Source organism: Crinia signifera, chromosome 12 (assembly GCF_055691185.1).
Source record: "Crinia signifera chromosome 12, ASM5569118v1, whole genome shotgun sequence".
NCBI lineage: Eukaryota > Metazoa > Chordata > Amphibia > Anura > Myobatrachidae > Crinia > Crinia signifera.
This window is the reverse complement of record NC_139228.1, coordinates 3477691-3505617: the sequence shown is the minus strand read 5'-3', so window position 1 is coordinate 3505617 and position 27927 is coordinate 3477691. Positions and strand designations below refer to the sequence as shown.

General features: G+C 50.2%; 2 protein-coding genes across 5 annotated transcripts; one reads left to right on the top strand and one right to left on the bottom strand.

Annotated features, from left to right (window-relative positions):
* The first annotated feature begins 16 nt into the window (after positions 1-16).
* Positions 17-11352, top strand: NUDT17 (nudix hydrolase 17). Of its 2 annotated transcripts, none has more exons than XM_083167357.1 (8): positions 17-285; positions 2388-2510; positions 5885-6068; positions 6411-6436; positions 6517-6609; positions 9541-9639; positions 9746-9882; positions 11069-11352. In XM_083167357.1, the coding sequence occupies exons 1-8, from the start codon at positions 211-213 to the stop codon at positions 11136-11138; spliced, it is 807 nt and encodes a 268-aa protein (XP_083023483.1). In that variant the 5' UTR covers positions 17-210; the 3' UTR covers positions 11139-11352. The 2 variants fall into 2 exon arrangements, with proteins under 2 accessions (XP_083023483.1, XP_083023482.1); XM_083167356.1 differs by having other exon boundaries at positions 22-285; positions 11061-11352.
* On the bottom strand, positions 11314-27343 carry PIAS3 (protein inhibitor of activated STAT 3). 3 transcript variants are annotated; one of them, XM_083167353.1, is made up of 14 exons: positions 27086-27343; positions 19305-19770; positions 19125-19209; positions 18700-18750; positions 17088-17178; positions 16765-16899; positions 16238-16343; positions 16069-16142; positions 15716-15876; positions 15234-15364; positions 14992-15157; positions 14781-14914; positions 14526-14566; positions 11314-14176 (listed from the first exon to the last, which is right to left on the bottom strand). In XM_083167353.1, exons 2-14 carry the CDS (start codon positions 19765-19767, stop codon positions 13916-13918), a joined length of 1899 nt encoding a protein of 632 aa, XP_083023479.1. In that variant the 5' UTR covers positions 19768-19770; positions 27086-27343; the 3' UTR covers positions 11314-13915. The 3 variants fall into 3 exon arrangements, with proteins under 3 accessions (XP_083023479.1, XP_083023480.1, XP_083023478.1); XM_083167354.1 differs by lacking the exon at positions 27086-27343 and adding an exon at positions 26442-26529; XM_083167352.1 differs by lacking the exon at positions 27086-27343 and adding an exon at positions 22154-22315.
* Between the last annotated feature and the right edge of the window lie 584 nt (positions 27344-27927).

The following is a 27927-nucleotide window of genomic DNA, read 5'->3' as shown; positions in this document are numbered from 1 at the left end:
CCTGTTACAAAGTGCACAAGGGTGTATATATAGTATTAGTGCAATTGAGGTTTGCAGAATGCTCTGCGGAATGTCACTGAGGGAATATATAGAATAGGTATATAGCAAGCGCCCACACCGAGTGACCCACCTGCTCAGGATATATCTTCTGCTGGCAGAGAGAAATTTATTTATAATGCCAATTAAGTGGGCAGTCGGTGACCAGCCAAGATGGAGTCTGCAAAGCGCGTCCTGGTTTATCTGAGGAAAGAGAATTCTCTGCTGCAGTGTGCGCAGTTTGTGCAGGTAACAATGGCGGGTTATGGAAATGTCTGAGAAGGACCACGTCCTAGGTCTGACCTGAATGTGGCTGCGTTTCCCAGAGCGATTCCCTGCCAGACCCAGAATGCTGATGGATACTCCCGTTAGACTGCAGCGCCCAGTTGGCATACAGTATTCTGTGTGTCTCAGTATCAGACCCTCTGTCTATGTAGCTATAGATTGTAAGCTTGCGAGCAGGGCCCTCCTGCCTCTATGTCGGTTTGTTTAGTCACTGTTGTTTCCAATTGTAAAGTGCAACGGAATCTGCTGCTATATAAGACACTGTAACGGAATCTGCTGCGCTATATAAGACACTGTAACGGAATCTGCTGCGCTATATAAGACACTGTAACGGAATCTGCTGCGCTATATAAGACACTGTAACGGAATCTGCTGTGCTATATAAGACACTGTAACGGAATCTGCTGCGCTATATAAGACGCTGTAACGGAATCTGCTGCTATATAAGACGCTGTAACGGAATCTGCTGCGCTATATAAGACACTGTAACGGAATCTGCTGCACTATATAAGACGCTGTAACGGAATCTGCTGCTATATAAGACACTGTAACGGAACCTGCTGCGCTATATAAGACACTGTAACGGAATCTGCTGCGCTATATAAGACACTGTAACGGAATCTGCTGCGCTATATAAGACACTGTAACGGAATCTGCTGCGCTATATAAGACGCTGTAACGGAATCTGCTGCGCTATATAAGACACTGTAATGGAATCTGCTGCGCTATATAAGACACTGTAACGGAATCTGCTGCGCTATATAAGACACTGTAACGGAATCTGCTGCGCTATATAAGACGCTGTAACGGAATCTGCTGCGCTATATAAGACGCTGTAACGGAATCTGCTGCGCTATATAAGACGCTGTAACGGAATCTGCTGCGCTATATAAGACACTGTAACGGAATCTGCTGCGCTATATAAGACACTGTAACGGAATCTGCTGCGCTATATAAGACACTGTAACGGAATCTGCTGCGCTATATAAGACGCTGTAACGGAATCTGCTGCGCTATATAAGACACTGTAACGGAATCTGCTGCGCTATATAAGACACTGTAACGGAATCTGCTGCGCTATATAAGACACTGTAACGGAATCTGCTGCTATATAAGACACTGTAACGGAATCTGCTGCGCTATATAAGACTCTGTAACGGAATCTGCTGCACTATATAAGACGCTGTAACGGAATCTGCTGCGCTATATAAGACGCTGTAACGGAATCTGCTGCGCTATATAAGACGCTGTAACAGATTCTGCTGCGCTATATAAGACGCTGTAACGGAATCTGCTGCGCTATATAAGAACCTGTAACGGAACCTGCTGCGCTATATAAGACACTGTAACAGAACCTGCTGCGCTATATAAGACACTGTAACGGAATCTGCTGCGCTATATAAGGCGCTGTAACGGAATCTGCTGCGCTATATAAGACACTGTAACGGAATCTGCTGCGCTATATAAGGCGCTGTAACGGAACCTGCTGCGCTATATAAGACACTGTAACGGAATCTGCTGCGCTATATAAGACGCTGTAATGGAATCTGCTGCACTATATAAGACACTGTAACGGAATCTGCTGCGCTATATAAGAACCTGTAACGGAATCTGCTGCGCTATATAAGACACTGTAACGGAATCTGCTGCGCTATATAAGACGCTGTAACGGAATCTGCTGCACTATATAAGACACTGTAACGGAATCTGCTGCGCTATATAAGGCGCTGTAACGGAATCTGCTGCGCTATATAAGACACTGTAACAGAACCTGCTGCGCTATATAAGACACTGTAACGGAATCTGCTGCGCTATATAAGGCGCTGTAACGGAATCTGCTGCGCTATATAAGACACTGTAACGGAATCTGCTGCGCTATATAAGACACTGTAACGGAACCTGCTGCGCTATATAAGACGCTGTAACGGAACCTGCTGCGCTATATAAGACACTGTAACGGAATCTGCTGCGCTATATAAGACGCTGTAACGGAATCTGCTGCGCTATATAAGACACTGTAACGGAATCTGCTGTGCTATATAAGACGCTGTACATCATTATTACAGGGCATTACCGGGCTGTATGGCGGCAGCCATCAGGACAGAGCGGTCGTGAACTGCGGACTGGATCAGAATCGATTCATCATCTCGGATCAGCCGTTCAGCGGGTCCAGCAAAGCGCAGCTGCAGGTCCGTATGTGTCGCTAACATCAGCCTGTGCACTGTACAGAAAACAATCCCCATAAAGGTACCTGTGTCCCATTCATTCTGCTCCATGCTGTCAGTCCTGTGTGTGTGTCAGTGGCGTCACTGGGGGGGTGCAGCCCGCACCCAGGTGACACCCTTCAGTGGGGTGACACTAAAAAGAGCTGCATTCACCCCCATGTCCACATCCCACACGTCCCCGCCGCCACTCTGCGCCCACATCAGGCGTTGATTGTAAGCTGACTTAAGTCACTCACAGTCACACTCCCTCCCAGGTTCCACCGCTGCGCCAGAGGCCGGTCTCATTATTACCGTAGCCGGGTCCCACCGCTGCGCCAGAGGCCGGTCTCATTATTACCGTAGCCGGGTCCCACCGCTGCGCCAGAGGCCGGTCTCATTATTACCGTAGCCGGGTCCCACCGCTGCGCCAGAGGCCGGTCTCATTATTACCGTAACCGGGTCCCACCGCTGCGCCAGAGGCCGGTCTCATTATTACCGTAACCGGGTCCCACCGCTGCGCCAGAGGCCGGTCTCATTATTGCCGTAGCCGGGTCCCACCGCTGCGCCAGAGGCCGGTCTCATTATTACCGCAGCCGGGTCCCAGCGCTGCGCCAGAGGCCGGTCTCATTATTGCCGTAGCCAGGTCCCACCACTGCACGAGAGGCCGGTCTCAATATTACCGTAGCCGGGTCCCACCGCTGCGCCAGAGGCCGGTCTAATTATTACCGTAGCCGGGTTCCACCGCTACGCCAGAGGCCGGTCTCATTATTACCGTAGCTGGGTCCCACCGCTGCGCCAGAGGCCGGTCTCATTATTACCGTAGCCGGGTTCCACCGCTGCGCCAGACGCCGGTCTCATTATTACAGTAACCAGGTCCCACCGCTGCGCCAGAGACCGGTCTCATTATTACCGTAGCCGAGTTCCACTGCTGCGCCAGAGGCCGGTCTCATTATTACCGTAGCCAGGTCCCAGCGATGCACCAGAGGCCGGTCTCATTATTACCGTAGCCAGGTCCCACCACTGCGCCAGAGGCCAGTCTCATTATTACCGTAGCTGGGTCCCACCGCTGCGCCAGAGGCCGGTCTCATTATCGTAGCCACGTCTCACCGTTGCGCCAGAGGCTGGCCTCATTATTACCGTAGCCAGGCCCCACCGCTGCACCAGATGGTGGTCTCATTATTACCGAAGCCAGGTCCCACCGCTGCACCAGATGATGGTCTCAGTATAGCCGTAGCCGGGTTCCACCGCTGCGCCAGAGACCGGTCTCATTATTACCGTAGCCAGGTCCCAGCGATGCGCCAGATGGTGGTCTCAGTATAGCCGCAGCTATAGCCGGAAAAAGTGTGTGTGAAAAAGCCCTTACACTACCGCAGCCGTGTCCCAGCTCTGACATGTGCCCGGCTCTTGTGCTTGCCTGCTTGCCACTGCTGAGTGCCCGCATGGTGTGTGCCTGTTTCCAATACCTGCTGCTGCTGGAGCCATACAAGAGAGCTCACCCTGCACCCCCTCTCCCACCCTGCACTCCCTCTCACGCTGCATCCTTTCCCACGCTGCAGCCCTCCCCTCACCCTGCACCCCACCTTCTAACCATGCGTTCTACCCCACCCTGCACTCCCTCTCACACTGCATCCTCTCCCACCCTGCACTCCCTCTCACACTGCATCCTCTCCCACCCTGCACCCCACCTTCTAACCATGCGTTCTACCCCACCCTGCAATCCCTCACACTGCATCCTCTCCCACCCTGCACTCCCTCTCCCACCCTGCACCCCACCTTCTAACCATGCGTTCCACCCCACCCTGCAATCCCTCACACTGCATCCTATCACACCCTGCATACCCTCTTACCCTACGTCCTCACCCACCCTGCACCCCACCTCTCAACCTGAACCCCCCCTTTTTAACCCTGCATTCTACCCCACCCAGCACTCCCTCTCACACTGCATCCCCTACCACCCTGCATACCCTCTAACCCTACATCCTCACCTTCCCTGCACCCCTCCTCTCAACCTGCACCCCACATTATAAGGACTCCCACACATATAAAAAAGAACCGCCGATAATACCAGATTATTAAACATGTTTAAAAATCTAATTCTGTGATCCCGGACAGTTTTTGATCGGGATCGCCAGAAGGAGGAGCCCACACATTAAAAATTAATTGTGGCGTTCCTCTCCAGAATGGAGAATTGTCACAATTTATTGCTGATGTATGGGGCCCATAACCCTGCACTTCCCTCTTACACTGCATCCCCCCCACCATGCATTCTCTCCCACCCTGCACCCACCTTTTCACACTGTGTCCTCTCCCACCCTATACCCAGGGCCGGCAACAGAAATCTTGGGGCCCCATACACTGATATTTCTGGAGGGCCCCCACCCCCTCAAGCACTAGTAGTTGTGTGGAGCAGGGAGAAATGGTGGGCATATTGGTGGCAAGAAGTCCCATATAATGGCTGCCCCCAGTGCAGATAGTCTCACTTCTGAACTGACAACTAATACACATTATGCCGCAAATCGTGAGGCCTACTACACATTATACCACACACCGTGATGCCCATCACATATTATGCCACACACCTTAATGCCCATTACATATTATTCCACACACTATGATGCCACACACCATAATGCCCATGACACATTAGGCCACACGCCATAATGCCCATTACGTTATGCCACATAAATGCCACTTACCTACATGCTCTTTGCCAGGAGGTTGCCATGGGATGTTAAATGTTCATTGCCAGGGGGAATTTACATGTTTGTTGCCAGGGGTAGAATGGGCAACTGCCCGACTTCTATGGTGGGAGCTCCCTGGTGCCGCTGAGACAGAAATGAGCCTGCAGAGAACTACACGGTGGCCAGGCCCGGTGACAGGGGGGATCAAAGGGTACAGCTGACCCCGGCTCCGACGATCAGAAGGGCCCCAAGTTCAGCCCCCGCTTGGCCGCTGGGCCACTTATCTTCTGAATTCAGCACTTATTGTTCCCCCTCCCTTAAGAAAAATTTGCGTGGCCGTGGTGCCGCTGAGATAGAAATGAGCCTGCAGAGAAGTACATGGGGGCTGCCTGGGGACATTCGCCGGGACACGCAGCTCTTGGCTGTCACGCAAGTAGCCTGTGGACGGTCCGCCAGGACACGCAGCTTCCGGACGCAAAGGAGACATCATAAAGATAGACCTATAAAACGTAGCTGCTAACAAGCCTGACAATAGCATGGCAATATAGTTATTTCAGGTTTCAGAGCAGGTAGCAGGGAGATTACCACAACCCTTAATCCACCCATGAGATGTGAGTGTATGATGACCATTGTAATGGACTCACATAAAGCAAACTCTTCCAAATTCCTCTCCCGCAGAGACCCACCTTCTGCCCCATTAAGAACCTTAGCTCCGATCAGGCTGCTTCCATACCGGAGATGATACGCGACCGAGGTGTGGACGTGGGGGTTGTGGTCTTACTGCAGTCCGCCAACAACAAGGTTCTGCTGACGAGACGCTCCAAAGCCCTCAGCCTCTTCCCCAATGTGTGGGTGCCCCCAGGTGTGTATCCTGCCCAGGTCACAAGGCATGAACGTATGTATCTCAGGGTGGCCCCCGATGGGATGATTACTGTCCTCACTATTGGCCTTTCTGCACTGCGAGTGTGGTTAAGTTGAACATTGGTCCTGGCGGTGGCACCAAGTGGCTTTATAAACCCGTGTGTGGGGGCAAACTTTAACGGTTAGAGACCATTATGGACCATGTGGGGCTCTGGGCTTATTTTTGTCACAAAAGGGGTAGTGGAGGTAGCAGAGGTGGTAGAGAACATGAGGTTGAGCACCCTGAATAGTGTACCCCACATCTGGCCCATGTTACAGCCATCTTCTGCCTCTCTCTTCGCAGGAGGCCACATGGAGCCAGGAGAGCAGGTGAGCATATTACCAGGTTCCTACTTCGCGTAGTTGGGACAACTAATGGTCCACAATAACCCTCTTGTGTGTCTTACCAGCTGCTCCAAGCTGGCTTAAGGGAACTGCAGGAGGAAACCGGATTAAATCTTCGGGAAGCCCCTCACCCCTGGAGGATTCTATGCCTTTGGGAGGTAAATTCTGTATGAAATGGTTCTGTTTTGTTCTATGACTTGTGGTAATGTGCAGCTGTCTTCTGACATCACTTCCTGTGTGTTGTGGGGGCCAGTCTATCTTCTGACATCACTTCCTGTGTGTTCTGGGGCCTAGTCAATCTTCTGACATCACTTCTTGTGTGTTGTGGGGCCTAGTCAATCTTCTGACATCACTTCTTGTGTGTTGTGGGGGTCTAGTCAATCTTCTGACATCACTTCCTGTGTGTTGTGGGGGTCTAGTCAATCTTATGACATCACTTCCTGTGTGTTGTGGGGGCCAGTCTATCTTCTGATATCACTTCCTGTGTGTTGTGGGGCCTAGTCAATCTTCTGACATCACTTCCTGTGTGTTGCGGGGCCTACTCAATCTTCTGACATCACTTCCTGCGTGTTGTGGCGGCCAGTCTATCTTCTGACATCACTTCCTGTGTGTTGTGGCGGCCAGTCTATCTTCTGACATCACTTTCCATGTGTGTGGGAATTTAGAAGAATAAAGCAGTGATAAGGGAAAAGCGATAAAGGGTCTGGTACTTTATCACCGGCCAATCAGATCCTGTCTCGTTTTAAACCCAGCCTGTAACTTAACAGTTAGGAGCTGATTGGCCAGTGATAAAGTACCCGGCACTTTATTGCTTCTCCTCCGTTATAATCACTGCTTCGTACATCTACCCAAATGTCCTTTATGTGGTAGACACCATTCTGTCTTCTGACATCACTTCCTTTTGTGTCATTTTTCAAACCAAGCCTATAACTTCACAATTAGGAGCTGATTGGCCGGTGATAAAGTACCAGCAACATTATCACTTCACCGAGCTTAATAAATCTGCCCCTCAGTCTGCTGCCATCACTTCCTTTTATGTGTGAAAGATATTTAGGGGCCCATTTATCAAGGATCGCAAATGTTACCACCCAGGATGGCATTGTAAAATGCGATCCCATTGGAGGTATGTATCATACCTTAGGGATCCAAATAGAGCAGTCCCTGCGATGCCCGGAGGCGGAAGCCTGGGGGGTCTGCGCATGCGCAGTTAGCGCTGAATCCCCGCCAACCGCACTGCCGCCGGGGGGGTGTTAGATCTGACCCCCCCGCCGACCACACTGCTGCCGAAGCAGTGCGATCCCGTAGCCATAGGCAACAATGGGCTATTGCCATCTCAGAATGGCAATAGCCCAGGGATGCGATGTGCTGCTGCTCGATGATGATACATCGGTCAGCTTTACATCCCTCATAGAAACCTATGGGGGGATTGCAGCAGGGATCAGAGATTCCCCTTTGATACATTTGGTGGATACTTAATATTTACGGCGAACCCTCAAAAAAGGGGTGTTTTCAGGGATTTGGCCGCAAATAATTTTTGATAAATGTGCCCCTTAGGGCAGTATTCAATGAGAATAATTCTCCGTGCATGGCGAGAGATTTTTTCTCTCACCATGCACTCGCCGTGTTCCGGAGGGCTCGCTGCCACTCCTACTCCCACTATTCAATGTGGTTAAGACTCGTCGCCACTCGCGGCGAGTCTTAACCCCTGCAGCTGACGAGCGTCCGCAGCAGAGAGCTGGCAGGGAGCCGGGGGACGGTGGCATCCAGGGAGATTAAAGTCTCCCTGGATGCCCCAGAACATATGTGGAGGGGAGGGGGCTCCCCGGGACCCAGGCAGCACAAGCTGCCCCCCCCTATAGCCAGCGGGGGACCGTGTATTCACTGCATCCGATCATGCATATGTAATGATCGGATGCAGTGAATATATGAATATCTAATGAGCGGCTCGAGAGCTCCGGCCCCCTGCTGGCTGCTGTGTGTTTTTTTTTTTATTAAATATATATTCATGTGCTATAAGCACATGAATAAAAATAACATGCCCCTTCACAGAAAAAAAAATCCTGATTTTTTGACACCAAAATTAAAAAAAAAAAACCTTTTAGTTTAAAAGTTCACATTCCAGTTCTCCATTAAAAGATGGAGAATTGCTACAAGGAGAGACACGGCGAAAATCACTTAAAAAGACGGCGAAAATATCACATTGAATAGGGTGGTTCACTTTTGGAGAGCAAAATGCTCCTTCCAACGCGAAAATAGCACAAACTCGCCATAAAACAAGGCAAATTTTGGTACTTATGTATTATCTGGGCTCCCGTTTTTCTTATGAGACCGCGTCCCCTCGCGGGGCTCGCTGCGCTTCGGGCACGGTGGCTCGCTGCGCTCGCCACACTATATAAAATCAACTTCATGCGTAGTTGGATAGTAGGGGTATGAAAAAAGGGGTGCATTTAACATGGGAGCCCAGATAATACATAAGTACCCAAATTTTTCTCATTGAATACTGGCCTTAGTCTGGTGACATCACTTCCTTTTATGTGTGTATGATATTCAGTGACATCACTTTCTGCCTGTGCAGTAGATCCATGGTCTTCTGACATCACTTCCTTTTGAGTGTATGATATTCGTGACTTCACTTCCTGCCTGTGCAGTAGATCCATGGTCTTCTGACATCACTTCCTTTTATGTGTATGTATGATATTCGTGACTTCACTTCCTGCCTGTGCAGTAGATCCATGGTCTTCTGACATCACTTCCTTTTATGTGTGTGTATGATATTCGTGACATCACTTCCTGCCTGTGCAGTAGATCCATGGTCTTCTGAAATCACTTTCTATTATGTGTGTGTGTATGATATTCGTGACATCACTTCCTGCCTGTGCAGTAGATCCATGGTCTTCTGACATCACTTCCTATTATGTGTGTGTGTGATATTCGTGACATCACTTCCTGCCTGTGCAGTAGATCCATGGTCTTATGACATCACTTCTTGGGTGAATGGCGGGGGCCTTTCTGTCTTCTAAATTAATTTCCTGGTTGGAAAAAGTGGCTATGCTCATTACATTTGTGAAGCCGCCTCTTCTTCTCCCTAGTCTGTGTTCCCGCCATTACTGAGCAGAGGCCTGCCTACACGCCATCATATCATTACTTACCTGCTTGTCTCATCCACCGAGACCCACCAGGCGCTACAGGTAGGTTACAGTAAAATGCAGCTATTAATAGAGATCTACTTACTGCGCCCACTGTGTCTGAAGTAAACCTTTCCCAGGTTGAACTCGGTCTTTTTCCCTTTACCAGGAGAAGCTTTGCCCAGACGAGCAGGAGGTGAGCGCTTGCGTCTGGCTGGACCCGCAGATTGTAGAGAGAATCGTCGCCACTGAGGAGGGACTGAAGGATTCTGGGAAGAATGTTCCGGGCTCACAAACCTCCTTGAAGTAAGTTAACATATCAAGGAAATAAGTATGTAAGAGCATGTCAACTATATTAGGTTTGGGGTTAGGATAATAAATGGGAAAAGCCACTGTCGACATAGCGACTGTATACATTCAGTCAACATTATCCTCCAGGGTAATGGCACAGACTTGTGCTAGTGTCTCAACCAACAGGTACTGTGAGGAGCAGTGCTAGATATGGTTATGAGGGGAGGAGCCATCATAAATGTACATATATACAGATCACTGTGAGGAGCACTGCTACATGTTCATAAGGAGGGTCTGTACCAGACAATTTACATAGCTCCTCCTACTACTGCCAGTTATTAGGAAGGGAACATATATAGACCTGAAGATCACTGTGATGAGCACTGCTAGATGGTAAAATGGCGTGTACTCTACTCAGATATAATGACATTGCTCCACCTGTTGCCAAGAGTGCAGGGGTTGCTGCAGTTTGTAAATGAGCACAATATCCGGTACTGCTTCCTAGCACGGCGCCCACGATCTAGATTGTATGTGTGGGGCTGATATCTCAAGCATCTCATGCATCTTATGTGTTTGTGCGGCATAAGTTGCATGAGATGATGCAATCGACGAGATTTTTACATTGGAATCGATGTAAAAAGCACCCAAAACCCCAATTTTATTTGCTAACCCCCCCTCATGGGTGAAATGCCCCCCCATTGTTAACGCCACCCCACTATTGACGCCAACCCGAAGCGTGGCGAGTGCAGCGGTACGCGTCCTCCGACCTTTTCATACCCCCACTATCTCCGTCGGCGTGGAGTTGATTTAATATAGTGTGGCGAGCGCAGCGAGCGGATGCAGAATACATGTAAAGCAGTTCACGTCCGCTCGCCGCGCTTCGGGCTTGGTGGCTCGCTGCGCTCGCCACACTATATAAAATCAACCGACGTGGATAGTGGGGGTATGAAAAGGTCGGAGGACGCGTACTGCCGCCGCTCGCCACGCTTCGGGTTGGCGTTGATAGTGCTGGTGGCGTTAACAATGGTTATTGGGGGCTCACTATTTTTTTTATCTTATGTATGCATAAGATCCACGAGATTAAAAAATCGGGTCTATCGTGTTGATTGTATGCCTAAAGTACCTTAAACTTAAGGCATACAATCAATGAGATGGGCGCCGTGCTAGGAAAGCAGTACCCAATATCCTTATAGCATTACAGAGGTGGAAGGTGGCACGCTGGTACAGAAGGAGCTGGACTTGGCCATTCTCCTGAACACTGCACCCACTGATGGGGAAGATGTGGAACGCGTGAGCACTGGGACCAAGTACGCACTGGCTTTGTGGCTGAATACCCTACTCCCGGAGGAAGCCATCTCTGTCTGATACAACCAGTGATATGCAAAGCATCTCACACCACACAGCGCCGCCCTGGAGGCAGTGGTCACCCATGACATGACAAATATATTGAATAAATAAAAAAGGATTTATTCCTCTTTAAAAACCTTTTGCATTTGTTTTCTTGAGTCTGTGGAGAATCTTGCAGGAATTATCTCTACTTCCGCCAGTAAAAACCAGAAAGACTAAATACATTACATATTTAAATACATAAATAGGTGAAATGAGCTGGATATTACACCACAGCTGCGGAGTTAACCCTTGTGTGGAAGGGCCTTATATCCGGCAACTGAAGGCAACATGACTTCTCAAAAAAATAGGGCAGTCTTTGGAGTTTGTACATAATAAAATGAAAACATATACATGTATAGCCACACTGCTCTCTGTACAGTGACTAAGGAAACAGTTAGCTTAAAAAAATACATATAATACAAGGAAAGACCATGTATGCAGGGAATAGTATGCAGTAACGTCAGCAAACACTAGACACAAAAAGTTCATAATGTTGGAGTGCAGTACTATTCCCTGACTCTAGATGGAGCCCTACTTTCCATAGGAGATTAGTGCTGGATATGGGATGTTCATTCTTCTGTGACTGTCCATAATGGTCAACTATTCCAACACAAACTCTACTTATGGATGACAAATTCTAGCTGCTTATTCTAGATACTCATCTGTTCCTCTATTACATATAAGTGGCGCAGATAAACGTTAAAAAAGAGTGGACATTTAAAAGCACAATTTGGTCCGCGGTCAGATTCTGTGCACCAGGCTTGTGAGGCTCGTTAATCCCTAGGGGCTCATTACCAACAAGTACTTGATATTGTGCTGCAGCATCGATGAGGAACGATGCCCATGTCCACTGCTTCTTCTTGTCGTCATACCATTGTTTCAGCCCTGGCCACCTGACGCTCACAGACCACAACGGGGTGTGACACAGGGACAATGAAATTCCTAGTAATGGACAAGCAAGCGAGGAGAAGGCTGGGAGGACTCCAGCACGGCGCAGGGCAAGCTCATGTAGGCAACTGCAGGCTTGCTCATGGGAGTTGTAGTTGTTAAACAGCAGGTGCCACCTGGATCTATGGCTACAGGTGTTGTAGAGAGGACCCGTACTGCCCTCATTTCATGGGTCTGTAGTCAGGTAGCATGCAAGGCACTCACAGCGGATAACACCCTACAGCAGGGCTGACCAACTTGCGGCTCTTCAGCGACTGTGTAACTACAAGTTCCAGCATACCCAGTTTTAGCATTCCGTAATAACAAAACTGTGGCAGCGACTTGTAGTTTCACAACAGCTGCAGAGCCACAAGTTGGTCAGACCTACTGTAGGGTGTGAGCTCCTGGTAACACAGAGCTAGAACTCTATTTATCAATAACCCGTGTGTCACTTTGACGTCCAGGGACTACAGCACCCATTCTCTTCTACAAGCCTCTAACGTGCACTGGAAGGCCCAGTCACCGCGCGTAACCTGCTGCCAGCGCCCGGTCACCGCGCGTAACCTGCTGCCAGATCCCGGTCACCGCACATATCCTGCTGCCAGATCCCGGTCACCGCGCTTAACCTGCTACCAGATCCCGGACACCGCACATATCCTGCTGCCAGCGCCCGGTCACCGCGCGTAACCTGCTGCCAGCGCCCGGTCACCGCACATATCCTGCTGCCAGATCCCGGTCACCGCGCTTAACCTGCTACCAGATCCCGGACACCGCACATATCCTGCTGCCAGATCCCGGTCACCGCGCTTAACCTGCTACCAGATCCCGGACACCGCACATATCCTGCTGCCAGCGCCCGGTCACCGCGCGTAACCTGCTGCCAGATATCCTGCTGCCAGCGCCCGGTCACCGCACATATCCTGCTACCAGGTCCCGGACACCACACATATCCTGCTGCCAGCGCCCGGTCACCGCACATATCCTGCTGCCAGCGCCCGGTCACCGCACATATCCTGCTACCAGATCCCGGACACCGCACATATCCTGCTGCCAGATCCCGGACACCGCACATATCCTGCTGCCAGCGCCCGGTCACCGCACATATCCTGCTACCAGGTCCCGGACACCACACATATCCTGCTACCAGATCCCGGTCACCGCACATATCCTGCTGCCAGATTCCGGTCACCGCACATATCCTGCCGCCAGATCCCGGTCACCGCACATATCCTGCCGCCAGATCCCGGTCACCGCACATATCCTGCTACCAGATCCCGGACACCGCACATATCCTGCTGCCAGATCCCGGTCACCGCACATATCCTGCCGCCAGATCCCGGTCACCGCACATATCCTGCCGCCAGATCCCGGACACCGCACATATCCTGCCGCCAGATCCCGGACACCGCACATATCCTGCTGCCAGATTCCGGTCACTACAGGCCTACATCCGCCATACATGAGAACGTAAGATTGTGGCAGTTACAATACACAGATCATTGCTGGGCTGATTGCACGTAATGCATCATGGTCTCTGTACATCCCGGCTGAACGGCACCTATGGAATTAGAGCTTAGCTGGTTTCCATGAGATCCATTTATAATGTCTTTTAAAAGAAAAAAAAACCCACAAGACCCAAGAAGAAGGGTTCTGCATCTTTAAATAGAGCCAACAATGTCTTGTTTTATATACACCGGGCATGGCTGCCAAGTCCCAAGTCCCCTGCTCCTGGTCAGTCCAATGATATAATGTCCGGTCTGCACCCCGGCAGCGTGGACGTGGAGTTCTGCGAGCCGCTGTGTCCGTGGCTTTCCCGTAACGTGCTGGTGGAGACAATGCTGCTTATTCGGCTGCTGCTGTTACTGGGCCCATGGGACCCCACCATGGCTTGGCTGAGCGGGCTCATGTAGTGGGATGGTGGAGCGCGGTACTGGAAGAAGTGGCTCAGCGCATCCTGTTCATCCAAGGAGGTGATGACAGATGGGCTGTAATGCTGAGAGAGGGCAACAGGAGATAAATATCAGGGGGGAGGAACGGGACAAAAACGCTGATCTTCAAACATCCATCTACGAGGAATTAATTCACATTAAACTTCTAGATTAGACTTACGCCAGTCCTACAATCTCAGCATTTACTCGTTGGGATGATGAGATCCCCAGGGGCTATATACATATACAGTATACAATCAGTGTTGTATGACAACATATCATGGTGTGGAAAGCCTACCCCATCCCTCAACTGTAACAGGACAAATCAATATAAGGGACTGACTTTCTTGGAAATATGGCAATATGCACTGAGCAACTTGTTGTGGCACCTTCTTGTCACTTGAAGCCACTCACCTGATTTTCAGTTGTCTGAAGGAAGGAGAACAAATCGAGGCCTGCAGGTGGAGGGACAAAAAAAAGAATCCAAAATGATCAAAATTGCCCGATGATAAGGACACGTGTATACAATTATATAATAGTGTTTACAGCAGGTGGTTAGAACGCAGACAGGGAGGACCATAAAAAGAACATATCTAAGGACTGGGGAGAGATGTGAGTCCACAGGCGACGACTCTACATCCTGGGCTGCTACAAGGAAATCCTCATTACCTTGGAGGTCACCTGGAACTGCAAACGATCGGTGGTAATCAGGCATAGGAAGGCTGGACAGGTAGTCGCTGCCTATTGTTGTCAATGGGGGGCTTCTCAGAACCGATGACGTTTGATGGTCAACGCTGATGACCCTAAAATAAAATCAGAACAATAAAATGTGACCTATATGTCCCTAGTTATACCAGCCCCACAAGATCTTTTTAGTTACCCTTTGGATCCGAGCGAGGGACTAGTTGCCGAAGTGACAGGACACTGCCTCTTGGCCGGGGGCTCATCTTCCTCCGATGAGCTATCCAAGGTCAAGTCTATGACTTCCACCTTCTTCTTGGTCTCTGAACTGTGCTTGAGGTCGGAGCTGAGGTTGTAGATAGTGCCTGAAAGAGGAGATCGGGAGTCATCTTCCACCAACCTGGACCTCAATAATACGACTGAGATATAGGACCAGCTTACCATCAAGCCCACCATACGACGAGGACAAGTCCTGCTTCTCCTTCTTAGGCTTCATGGGGCACCAGGACCCATCTTCCATGAACTGGATCTCATCGCAGTCTGTGCAGGAGTTGAGGATCTCCATGAAGAGGCTGAAGTATAGAGGGGAGAAAGAACAAAACTCACTTATTGGGGGGAAATATAGCAAAATGTTCCCACACCTGTGCCAAAAAAAAAAAAGCGCACAAGAAGCGGGATAAATTTCAGAATCTTTGTTTCCACCTCTGTGGACGCAAAAAAAACCCAAAAAACACATATCGTAGATTTTGTTTCTTCAGTCTCCGAGCTGGTGAAACAAAATCCCAAATAATGTCGGCTATCAGCAGCCAACTGAATTCCTCCTTGAGAAGGACAAGTGGCTGGGCGAGATTGGCCGTGGAGGTAATACATCTGCCAAAGTCAGACAGACAGTACCATCTAAATGATAAAGAATAGAAACACACCCATCTATAATAAGCATATCGTACGGCGCCTTCTTATCGCACACCGGACACGTCCACGTTGGTTTCTTCTCATTCATCTGGAGATACAAGGCAGCGTCGAAGCACTGGAGATGTGTACAAGTAATGGCTCTACAGGGCACGGTCAGCCGCATCTTCCCGAGCTGTGGATAGAGATTATGGTCACCGGGTGCTCTGATGGCACACAACATGAGTCTATATCAGGCATGGCCAAACTGTGGCCCTCCAGCTGTTGTGGAACTACACATCCCAGCATGCCTTGCCGCAGTTTTAGCATTCCCTAACTGTGGCAATTAGCACTTCTGTATACACCAGGACAGGACTTGGGGACTCACCGGACACATCAGGGACACCCGCAAGCTGGTGGTGGCTATCTCGCTGTCTGGATCCGCCGTCAACTTTTCTTTTACTGTGGTTAGAAAAACATGAAAAGCAGAGGTGGGTGAGCGGGCAGAGGTCCCAGGCTAGGAAGCTGCGGAGCTGGGTAAAGGAGCGTGGACTCACTCAGGGCTCTGGAATGGTCGGAGTTACGGATGCCTTTCGCCCGCAGTTTCTGCAGCAGGGTGACGGACGTCAGCTGTTTGACCAGGTAGACGGACAGAGAGTAATTCTGAAAGGCACGCAGGAGAAAGGGCGTCAGGATGGGCAGGAGAGGGCACCAGACACAAAATGATGTCTTCTAATACTCTGATACAAGTGTACCTCTCTGCTTGAGTACAGATGATCATAGCACTGGGAAAGCAGAGCCCTTATCTAGAAATCAAATAAATCCATTTTTCAAATTATAATGAAAAATCGGTTGTTTAAAAACTAGTGGAAGCGTGGTTGGACCACCGTGGTTTATGCTACCAACCCCGCGGAAATGCAAGTGCTGCAAGGCTGCTTTGCACTGCTGACCAACTAGGACGTCCAATCATCTCGCACATTTAAATATATCCAGATGTTCACGTCTGTCAAGAACTGATGCTTGACTACAAGTTGTGCTGGAAACCAAATGCACCTTCATCCATGGAGGACAGACTATCGCTCACCCTGCCAAACTCCGATGACCAGTTAACGACGATGGTGTTAGGGACGGTGGACGACAGTCGTATCAGCGGGGAAATGTTGATGGGTCGACTCGGCCTCTTAGGCTCCACTCCGTTCTTGGTGGGGGGCAGGTAACCCTAGATGTGGGAGAAGAAAGAGTTTTATTAACGTTCAGCCAGGTCACACCAATCAGAAGTTTTCTGGTGGCCACACAAGGGTCGGTAATCCTACTCGTGTGGACCAGACACAGAAGCGACACTGATCCTTCTGCTCGATATCAGCTCTGGGGATGCAGCCTTGGAAGAACAGGGGCCATTTTACTTACTGGCAAAGGGCAGAGCTTCCCGTTCACTTTCACAAACAGGTTGGGAGGGTAGTAATCTTCCTGAGGACAACTGGTCTCGCAAAGGCAGAACCTGGAAGGAGCAAGCAGCTAAAATCAGCCCTGCTGAAAGCCTGGAGTCCCACCGCACCCCTCTGGGGAATTGGCGGGGACTGTATTACTAGGGATTACATAGAACGCCAATGAATACGTGGAAATCACTATACAGCACAAATGTGTCAGACAGGCAAGAGTCTCAGGACTGGATTGGGCGTGGGACCCAGATTATGTAGCTTGTCAGTTTTACTTTATTCTAAAACCGCACTTATTGTATTTTTTGGTACCGTTGACCATGTTAAAATGAAAGTTAAAAAAATAAAACGGTTGTAAGAATGAAAGGAACACAATGGCCTCCAGTAAATCGCATTGGCTAACACCAGATTTAGGACCCACGCTACTGGCCACCCCTCCATGTAAACTAGATTAGTAGAAGTGGCTGGGAGGTTACTTGGTGTTAGAAGTGGGAGATCATTAATAATCACTGGACATAGTTACATAGTACATAAGGCTGAATAAAGACTTGCGTCCATCGAGTTCCACCTGGGTTTTAATAGCTTATCCCTTGTAAAAGACAGAAAGACAGACTCTCCAGGAAGAGAGTTCCACAGTTTGACTGCTCTGACCGTAAAGAAATGTTTTCTTTTGAGGGAACAAAATCTTCTTTCTTCTAATCTATACTCGTGCCCACGCGTCCTAGATTCCTTTCTTGCAGTAAAAAGGGCACCTGACAGTTCCTTATATTGGCCCCTAATGTATTTATACATGTTGAGCATGTCCCCCCTTAAACGTCCTTTCTCTAGTGTAAATAGTCCTAGCTTGCTTAATCTCTCCTTTTAGCTTAAATTCTCCTTTCCCCTAATAAGCTTTGTTGCTCTTCTTTGGATTTTTTCTAATTCTATGATGTCCTTTTTATAGTGTGGGGCCCAGAACTGTACTCCGTACTCGAGGTGTGGTCTAACCAATGATTTGTACAGAGCCATAATTACTTTTGAGTCCCTAGTTTCCATGCCCCTTTTAATACATGCGAGAATTTGGTTTGCCTTGTTTGTTGCTATATTACATTGAGCACTACATCCCAGTTTGTTGTCTATTTGGACTCCTAGATCCTTTTCGAGTACTGATCTACCCAATGCCTCCCCGCTTAGGTTATAACTTGCACACTGGTTGTGTCTCCCAAGGTGCATGACCTTGCATTTGTCCACACTGAACCTCATCTTCCACGTTTTAACCCACTCATCTAGACTGTTAAGATCGCTCTGAAGTGCAATGACATCTTCTGCTGATTTAATAACTCAGTTTTGTATTGTCCGCAAAGATGGATAAATTGCTGAGTAACCCCATCCCAATATCGTTAATAAAAATGTTAAATAAGATGGGCCCTAGAACCGAACCCTGGGGCACTCCACTTAGTACTGGTGTCATAGTTGATACGGCACCATTCACAACCACTCTCTGTTCTCTATTACACAGCCAGTTCCCTGCCCATCTGCAGATAGTTGCCCCTAATCCCAGGTCCTCCATTTTATTTATCAACCTCTTGTGTGGTACTACTTACCTCAGTTGTACCTGGACTGTATAATCGCATTTCGCACCAGGTAATATATCTCTGTAATAGAAAAACAAATAAAAACACCAATCAGAAAATGGGTTTCGGTATTACAGCATTTCTCAAAGCGCATCGTATACATATTCTACCGTGTAAAAATAAGGAAAGTGTAAATGCACACGTTATAGTAGTAAGCACTGCTGATCAGAAGGAAGGTGCCCATACACGGTACAATATTTCTGTGCGTTCTGAACTAGAAGGCATCGCTTGCGATTTGTGTGTGATGCAATCCGAACCTAGTTCAAAAAGCAGAGAGATTAGCGCATCACGCGGCACCCTCGCACCGTGTATGGGCACCTAAGGTTCTGCAATCTGAGGTACTTAGCATCATTTTTGGGCAGACATTTTGCTAAGCACAATTTCTACTAACCAACCTGGATGTGAGGATTTGATGGACTTGTTGGGGGGTCAGAGCAAAGTTAAAATGGGCCTCTTCAAACCGCTGGGTGCTGGTAGAAGCTGGAGAGGGAGACGGAGAGGTGGTTACAAACCATACACGGAATAGAGGCGGAGTCACCACCTGCCAGTATACAACGTAGGAGTGCCAGACTCACCCAACGTGGTGGGTTTGATAAGTTCATCGTAGACGTCGTAGAAGGGGAGCCTCTTCATCTTAACGTCCGGGTGCACCGGGTGAATGGGCGGGGAGAGGTGCTGAATGTCCGTTTCATGTTTGGGGCCCAACATGGGTATAGGGGGCAACATAGAAGGCGCCACCGTGCCAGAGATGGCGCCGGTGTCATATCCCAGGTGGCACACGGCTCCTTGCGTCAGTGAGCTGGAGTTGGGAAGTGCCCCGGCCTGCATGTGCAGCATTGTTACGTCTGCCGTGTTCAGGACCTTGCGGGGGAATCTCCTACGGTAAAGCTCTTTGATCTTCATCAGGATGGTGGGATTGCAGCCAGACCTTACCAGGTGGAGGGCCTTGCTGAGCAGCTCGTGTTTCCGTCCGCTCTTGTTTCTGCCGGCGAAGCCCAGGAGAACTTGTAGCTCGGAGACTCTAAAGCTCATAACCATATGCTGGTGGGACGAAGCACAGAGAAGGGTTATGAGGACACTTATCCACCGCCAAACCATGGTGATGCTTCTAGTATTGCTCTTTAACTAAATGTTACAATCTTTGAGTCTAGTTGTGTTGTCACCACACTAATTAAAGGGCGCCCAATGTAGCAATTCACCTGCCTGTTCAATCACAAATGGCGCCAGCGCACACCTTTCTGTTGGCAGCCTCCTGAGGGGACATGTATGAGATGTTTGTATTGGTGCACTCACACTGCGGTTTGGCGCTAACCGGGACTAACGTGCTAAACATGGTCTATTGGTCAGGACAAGCAAGATCATTCATGGGCAACCAAAAACAATTCCCAACGAGCACCCATTAATTAGTGTGGCGTGTAACGCTATTTCATTCCCACTTTGTGTCATTTCTCAGAAGTTGCTCACTGAACTATGCCATATTTCTGTAAAATACTGTCTCACATCAGGAAATACCCAAAGATAATGAATAAATAGCCCATATGCCTAACTACAAATGGCGGGGGAGGGAAACAGAGACAGGTGGGGAGAGGGGTGCAGGGACAGATTGGGGGGCAGAGTTCCAGGGTCAGATTGGAAGATACAGAGACATATGTTAGGGGCATGCAGGGTCAGTTGGGAAGGGGTAGGGGGAGTTACAGGAAAACAGTTGGGGGGCATAAACCATGTGGTCTACACTGTATAGTAGACAGAATGCCAGGACAGATGGGGGTACAGGGACAGTTGGGGGGGGGGGGGGGTGGTACTCGGATGCATACCTTCCAACCTGACCCTCTCCAAGAAGGACACCAGCAATTCACTCCTACTGAATGATTACCAGCACCTGTGCTGCACATGGTAATTGCTGACAGGTGGCAGCACAGGTGATAGTAATCATACAGTCAGAGGGAGGCCCAGGAGCAGAGCATTGTGTCCCTCCTGGATAAGGTCATGTTGGGAGGTATGTACTGTATGCTAAGCAGAATGCTGGGACAGAGAGGTATATACAGGTAGGTATATACTGTATAGTAGGCAGAATTCTGGGACAGAGAGGTATATACTGTATAGTAGACAGAATGCCAGGACAGATGGGGGTACAGGGACAGTTGGGGAGGGGGGGGGGGGGTGGTACTCGGATGCATACCTTCCAACCTGACCCTCTCCAAGAAGGACACCAGCAATTCACTCCTACTGAATGATTACCAGCACCTGCACGTGGTAATTGCTGACAGGTGGCAGCACAGGTGCTGGTAATCATACAGTCAGAGGGAGGCCCAGGAGCAGAGCATTGTGTCCCTCCTGGATAAGGTCATGTTGGGAGGTATGTACTGTATGCTAAGCAGAATGCTGGGACAGAGAGGTATATACAGGTAGGTATATACTGTATAGTAGGCAGAACTCTGGGACAGAGAGGTATATACTGTATAGTAGGCAGAATGCTGAGACAGAGAGGTATATACAGGTAGGTATATACTGTATAGTAGGCAGAATGCTGGGACAGAGAGGTATATACTGTATAGTAGGCAGAATGCTGAGACAGAGAGGTATATACAGGTAGGTATATACTGTATAGTAGGCAGAATGCTGGGACAGAGAGGTATATACTGTATAGTAGGCAGAATGCTGAGACAGAAAGGTATATACAGGTAGGTATGGACAGATGGGGATACAGGGAGGTATATACTGTATATTAGGCAGAATGCTGGGACAGATGGGGGGATACAGGTAGGTATATACTGTATAGTAGGCAGAATGCTGGGACAGATGGGGATACAGTGAGGTATATACTGTATAGTAGGCAGAATGCTGGGACAGATGGGGATACAGGGAGGTATATACTGTATAGTAGGCAGAATGCTGGGACAGATTGGGGGGGGGTACAAAGAGGTATATACTGTATATTAGGCAGAATGCTGGCTGGGACAGAGGTATATACAGGGAGGTATATACTAATTAGGCAGAATGCTGGGACAGATTGGGTTACAGATGGGGGTACAGGGAGGTATATACTGTATAGTAGGCAGAATGCTGGGACAGATTGGAGGGGGGGGTATGACAGAATGCTCTATTTCTGGACTTTCCTCTTAATTAATGACTGCCATCACCTGTTGTAAACAGGTTAATTGAAAATAAATGTGTTTGAACAGAGGTGATGGTAATCATAAATTGAGAAGTCTAGAAACAGAGCAATGTGCCCCCCTCCTGGAGAGGGTCATGGGAGGCATGGTGGTGGGGTATCTGCTACACATATAACGCCGGGACAGTGCACATGCCCCGCCCACTGCTAGGCCCGATCCCCGGCGTGTCCCGGATGCTCCCCAGCTTCCCCCTTACTGTGCCCGGCATGTGGAGACCCGCTGTGCCCGGCGCCCTCCCCTCTCCCCGGTACCTTGAGCTCCGCTAGCTCCGCCATCTTGAGGCATGGCTCGGGGACGGGAGGGCTCAGGGATCGGGGAGAAAGAACCAGTCCGGGGTCGGCGTGAGGAGAGGCCGGGGAGGGGGGACCCGGGGCCGCCATGGTGCGGGGCGGCCATCACCGGGAGGAGGGGGCAATTATCATTACATTACTGAGGAGGGGGCAATTATTACATGACTGAGGGGGCAATACTGATATACAGGGGCAATTACCATTACATTACTGAGGAGGGGGCAATACTGATGTACGGGGCAATTATTACATGACTGAGGGGGCAATACTGATATACAGGGGCAATTATTACATTACTGAGGGGGCAATACTGATATACAGGGGCAATTATCATTACATTACTGAGGAGGGGGCAATATTGATGTACAGGGGCAATTATTACATGACTGAGGGGCAATACTGATATTACGGATGAGGGGACAATACTGATGTACAGGGGCAATTATTACATTACTGAGGGGGGGGCAATTATTACATTACTGAGGGGGGGCAGTACTGATGTACAGGGGCAATTATCATTACATTACTGAGGGGACAATACTGATGTACAGGGGCAAGTATCATTACATGAATGATGAGGGGGCAATACTGGTGTACAGGGGCAATAATTACATTACTGAGGAGGGGCAATACTGATGTACAGGGGCAATTATCGTTACATTACTGCGGAGGGGCAAAACTGATGTACAGGGGCAATTAAATTGCTGAGGTTGGGGCAATACTGCCATACAGGGGCATTATTGTTACACTGCTGGGAGGCCGTACTGATGTTGAGGGGCAATTATAATATTGAGGTGCAATACTGCCGCACTGAGGGCATAACCATTACTCGGAGTAAATAGTGTGCAGGGGGGGTAGAGGCGGGATTTGAGACACTATAGAATGAGAGGGGGATGGGGCATCACTAGGAGAACAGACCAGGGGGGTATTAGAGACAGCTGCTATAATATGAGAGGGGGATGGGGCATCACTAGGAGAACAGACCAGGGGGGTATTAGAGACAGCTGCTATAATATGAGAGGGGGATGGGGCATCACTAGGAGAACAGACCAGGGGGGTATTACAGCAGCTGCTATAGAATGAGAGGGGGGACGAGGCATCACTAGGAGAACAGACCAGGGGGGGTATTACAGCAGCTGCTATAGCATGAGAGGGGGGGACGAGGCATCACTAGGAGAACAGACCAGGGGGGGTATTACAGCAGCTGCTATAGAATGAGAGGGGGGGACGAGGCATCGCTAGGAGAACAGACCAGGGAGTATTAGAGACAGCTGCTATAGCATGAGAGGGGGGGACGAGGCATCACTAGGAGAACAGACCAGGGGGGGTATTACAGCAGCTGCTATAGCATGAGAGGGGGGACGAGGCATCACTAGGAGAACAGACCAGGGGGGGTATTACAGCAGCTGCTATAGCATGAGAGGGGGGACGAGGCATCACTAGGAGAACAGACGAGATTATATATATATATAAACCATTTAAGGCAGAGAGGGAAACCGGTCATCACTTTGGGGGACAGGGGGCATGGCCCATTCTTCCGTTGGCACTAAGGGACACAGAGGTGAGTGGTTTAGCCACTAGACCAGTGGTTACCAAACTTTCTTGAATCACGGTGCCCTAGAGTATCAAGCACCCCTATTGTACATGTTTTTAATTGATAAATTTGAAATAAAATATTACATTAAGTAAATAGTCCCTACCTGACCCACACACGGTCAGTCCCTACCTGTCATCCCCGTGGTGCCCACAAACGGTCAGTCCCTACCTGTCATCCCCGTGGTGCCCACACACGGTCAGTCCCTACCTGTCATCCGCGTGGTGCACACACACACACGGTCAGTCCCTACCTGTCGTCCGCGTGGTGCCCACACACGGTCAGTCCCTACCTGTCATCCCCGTGGTGCCCACACACGGTCAGTCCCTACCTGTCGTCTGCGTGGTGCACACACACACACGGTCAGTCCCTACCTGTCGTCCGCGTGGTGCCCACACACGGTCAGTCCCTACCTGTCGTCCGCGTGGTGCCCACACACGGCCAGTCCCTACCTGTCATCCCCGTGGTGCCCACACACGGCCAGTCCCTACCTGTCATCCCCGTGGTGCCCACACACGGTCAGTCCCTACCTGTCATCCCCGTGGTGCCCACACACGGCCAGTCCCTACCTGTCATCCCCGTGGTGCCCACACACGGTCAGTCCCTACCTGTCGTCCGCGTGGTGCCCACACACGGCCAGTCCCTACCTGTCATCCCCGTGGTGCCCACACACGGCCAGTCCTTACCTGTCATCCCCGTGGTGCCCACACACGGTCAGTCCCTACCTGTCGTCCCCGTGGTGCCCACACACGGTCAGTCCCTACCTGTCGTCCCCGTGGTGCCCACACACGGTCAGTCCCTACCTGTCGTCCCCGTGGTGCCCACACACGGTCAGTCCCTACCTGTCGTCTGCGTGGTGCCCACACACGGTCAGTCCCTACCTGTCATCCCCGTGGTGCCCACACACGGTCAGACCCTACCTGTCGTCCGCGTGGTGCCCACACACGGCCAGTCCCTACCTATCGTCCGCGTGGTGCACACACACGGTCAGTCCCTACCTGTCGTCCGCGTGGTGCACACACACACGGCCAGTCCCTACCTGTCCTCCGCGTGGTGCACACACACACGGCCAGTCCCTACCTGTCCTCCGCGTGGTGCACACACACACGGCCAGTCCCTACCTGTCCTCCGCGTGGTGCCCACACACGGCCAGTCCCTACCTGTCCTCCGCGTGGTGCACACACACACGGTCAGTCCCTACCTGTCGTCCGCGTGGTGCCCACACACGGCCAGTCCCTACCTGTCGTCCGCGTGGTGCACACACACACGGTCAGTCCCTACCTGTCGTCCGCGTGGTGCCCACACACGGCCAGTCCCTACCTGTCGTCCGCGTGGTGCCCACACACACGGTCAGTCCCTACTTGTCATCCGCGTGGTGCCCACACACGGTCAGTCCCTACCTGTCATCTGCGTGATGCCCACACACGGTCAGTCCCTACCTGTCGTCCGCGTGGTGCCCACACACGTCCAGTCCCTACCTGTCATCCGCGTGGTGCCCACACACGGCCAGTCCCTACCTGTCGTCCGCGTGGTGCCCACACACACGGTCAGTCCCTACTTGTCATCCGCGTGGTGCCCACACACGGTCAGTCCCTACCTGTCATCTGCGTGATGCCCACACACGGTCAGTCCCTACCTGTCGTCCGCGTGGTGCCCACACACAGTACATTTTGCCCATGCGATGCTCTCTCCCGCACACATGACATCACACTGACTTTTTGCACTAGATCGCATCCAGTCTAATGCTGTGTACACACGGGGGAGATATATTGCTCAGTTTCTACTTTACATCAGCGACCAGAGATGGTCGCTGATGAAAAAGAAACTGCCGGGAGAGCCCGGCAGTGGTAATCAGCTGGTCGCAGGAGCATGTTCCTGCGACCAGCGATCACCACAGGGGCGATATATCGCCGGTGCACACTCCCATTGCGGGCATTTCCCGCGATTTTGCACAAAATCGCCCCTGTGTGTACGCACCTTAGCAGACGCGCGGCTGTAGTGTACTGCATGTGTTCTGAACCAGATGCGATGCGATCTAGTCCACACTGCACGGAGCACATCGCTCCGGTACAGGCACCATTAGGGCCAGCTGTGCCTCTGATTGTCCACATCTTCTATTACTGCCATTGGTTTTTTCTATCACTTTGACCATAAATAATTTGATTTGGTCTTGGACCAGCAACCCGAGGCACCCCTGCAAGAGCCTCCCAGCACCCCAGGGTGCCACGGCACACCGTTTGGGAACCACTGCACTAGACAATGCCTATAAAGTGGGGACAACAGCATATTACTGAGATGTGGGCAGGTTATTATTGGGAAGACGCCTGTGGAATAAGTAATCATTCACAGACTAGGGGGGTGTATGGGCCATTACTGGGGGGGACAACAGGTAATGTCAGGTTAGAGACTGCTGATTGTGTAACCAGACCACAGGATAAGAGACTGCTCACAGATAGGTATTGGGGTTACTAACGGGCACAGGGTCCCTGTGGGACATGAATAGTACTAGCATCTTGGGTAACACAAGGGCACAGACTGGAGGAGATGCAGGCGGCCAGTCACCTGACCCGGTACCAGGGATGAACCACACTCTGCCTCCTATAAAGTTTCATTGTCAATATTGTCCTATGTACCACGTGTGGAGTTGGCACTTACCCTTGGGCACCTGACATCCACTCCATGACTGTGTACCAGGTGACAGTCATGCCATCAGAGAACGGCAAAATACCAACATCTGGTACTCTGACGCACAAAATACATACGCTATACAGTCAGACATTAAATGTTATGTCAACATGTATGTCGACTATGAATATGTCAACATTAGGGGTACGGTTAGCATCCCCCTGCAGTGTGACACCATGTATATTACTGCCCCTGTGTAATGCCAGGGGTGCAGAACAACCCCCACGACGAGTCATTAATAGGGGACTTCATATTTAATTATAATCAATATTAAAAACCTGATTCCCAACAGCCTATTAAACATCCCAGAATGCAGTGCGGCCCTGGGAAGGAAAGGGTGAGCAGCGGGCCAGGAAGTGCGGGGTTACTCCGGGCAGCACAGGGTTACACCAGTCCCCGGCGCCGGGAGGTGTCTTTGTTACGAGCTGGATCCAGCAGACCGCCTAAAATTTAAAGGTCCAGCCCCACTCTTTAGTGTTACCCCCATTTTACAGCAGCTGAGGGTCCCCCCACAACCCACAGCAGCAGGGGGGAGCTCAGATGCACCGATTTTAGTCTATAGGGCGATCTGGGTAGATAAAGGGTACAAGACATGACTTTAACATAGCACTTACCCATAGCAAGATATTTTGCAGGAGGTTTCTTCCTGCGGCCCCCCTAAGATAAAGTGCAGTCCAGTGGGGGTCCCCTCTCCTCCTGGGGGCCCGGGCACCAGGTACAGGGGTAAAATAGGGACAATCCGGGGCAGGAAAAATTACAAAAGAGAAATCCACACAATCCAACACGACTTTCACTTTATGGAAGTGAGTCTCAGCCCAGGAAATGCACACACAGGCCTCCTACTGGCCGGTAACGGAACTGCAGGGGGGGGGGGATATCGCCGCTGTCTCCTCTTAAATCTTCTCGTGCCATTGTGTTCTTGGGTCCTATAGTGGTGGCTGACTGTGTTTCTGCATCTCCTGAGGTCCTGTCTGTTAGTATGAGATAAAGCCAAGGTGTCGGTATGGGTGCACTATCCTATAGTCTTCTATGGGGAGATCCTGTTCCTAAGAGCTTGCACTCTAGTGGTATGTTGAGAAAATAGCTCTGACCTAGAACTTAATGGAGGTTAACAATGGGCAGGGAGGGTAGTCACCCAGGCATACCCATTGGATTTTCTGGGTGGCATATTTATCAATACTGTTACTAAAATAAAGGGGAAAAGGTGTATTCACATTATTTTTGTATTAGCTGAATGTTTTACAGTGTTTATGGAGCAGTTTTCATTAAAAACTGCCCTAGCCTTTTAATTTGTATATTTTTAATTACACAGATCGCATTTCCCATTCTTGTAATGGGAAATGCCGTCTGCCCGAAACTACTTAGGAGGGGAATAGTGTAAAAAATACTGGGGGGAGCCCTGTGATAGCAGTGCTATCTGGAGATGGCATTAAGCAGGGTTCCCTGATTCCTTCTT

Bases quoted from the DNA above. Each gene is read 5' to 3' on its own strand.
- PIAS3 (XM_083167352.1), bottom strand. From the start codon at position 22,282: ATGGCGGCCCCGGGTCCCCCCTCCCCGGCCTCTCCTCACGCCGACCCC. The intron at 19,771-22,153 runs GTACCGGGGAGA...TCGTCCCACCAG, and splicing joins CGGAGCTAGCGGAGCTCAAG to CATATGGTTATGAGCTTTAG. The intron at 15,877-16,068 runs GTGAGTCCCCAA...CTCTATCCACAG, and splicing joins GGGTGTCCCTGATGTGTCCG to CTCGGGAAGATGCGGCTGAC.
- NUDT17 (XM_083167356.1), top strand. From the start codon at position 211: ATGGAGTCTGCAAAGCGCGTCCTGGTTTATCTGAGGAAAGAGAATTCT. The intron at 286-2,387 runs GTAACAATGGCG...TCATTATTACAG, and splicing joins AGTGTGCGCAGTTTGTGCAG to GGCATTACCGGGCTGTATGG. The intron at 6,610-9,540 runs GTAAATTCTGTA...TCTTCTCCCTAG, and splicing joins GGATTCTATGCCTTTGGGAG to TCTGTGTTCCCGCCATTACT.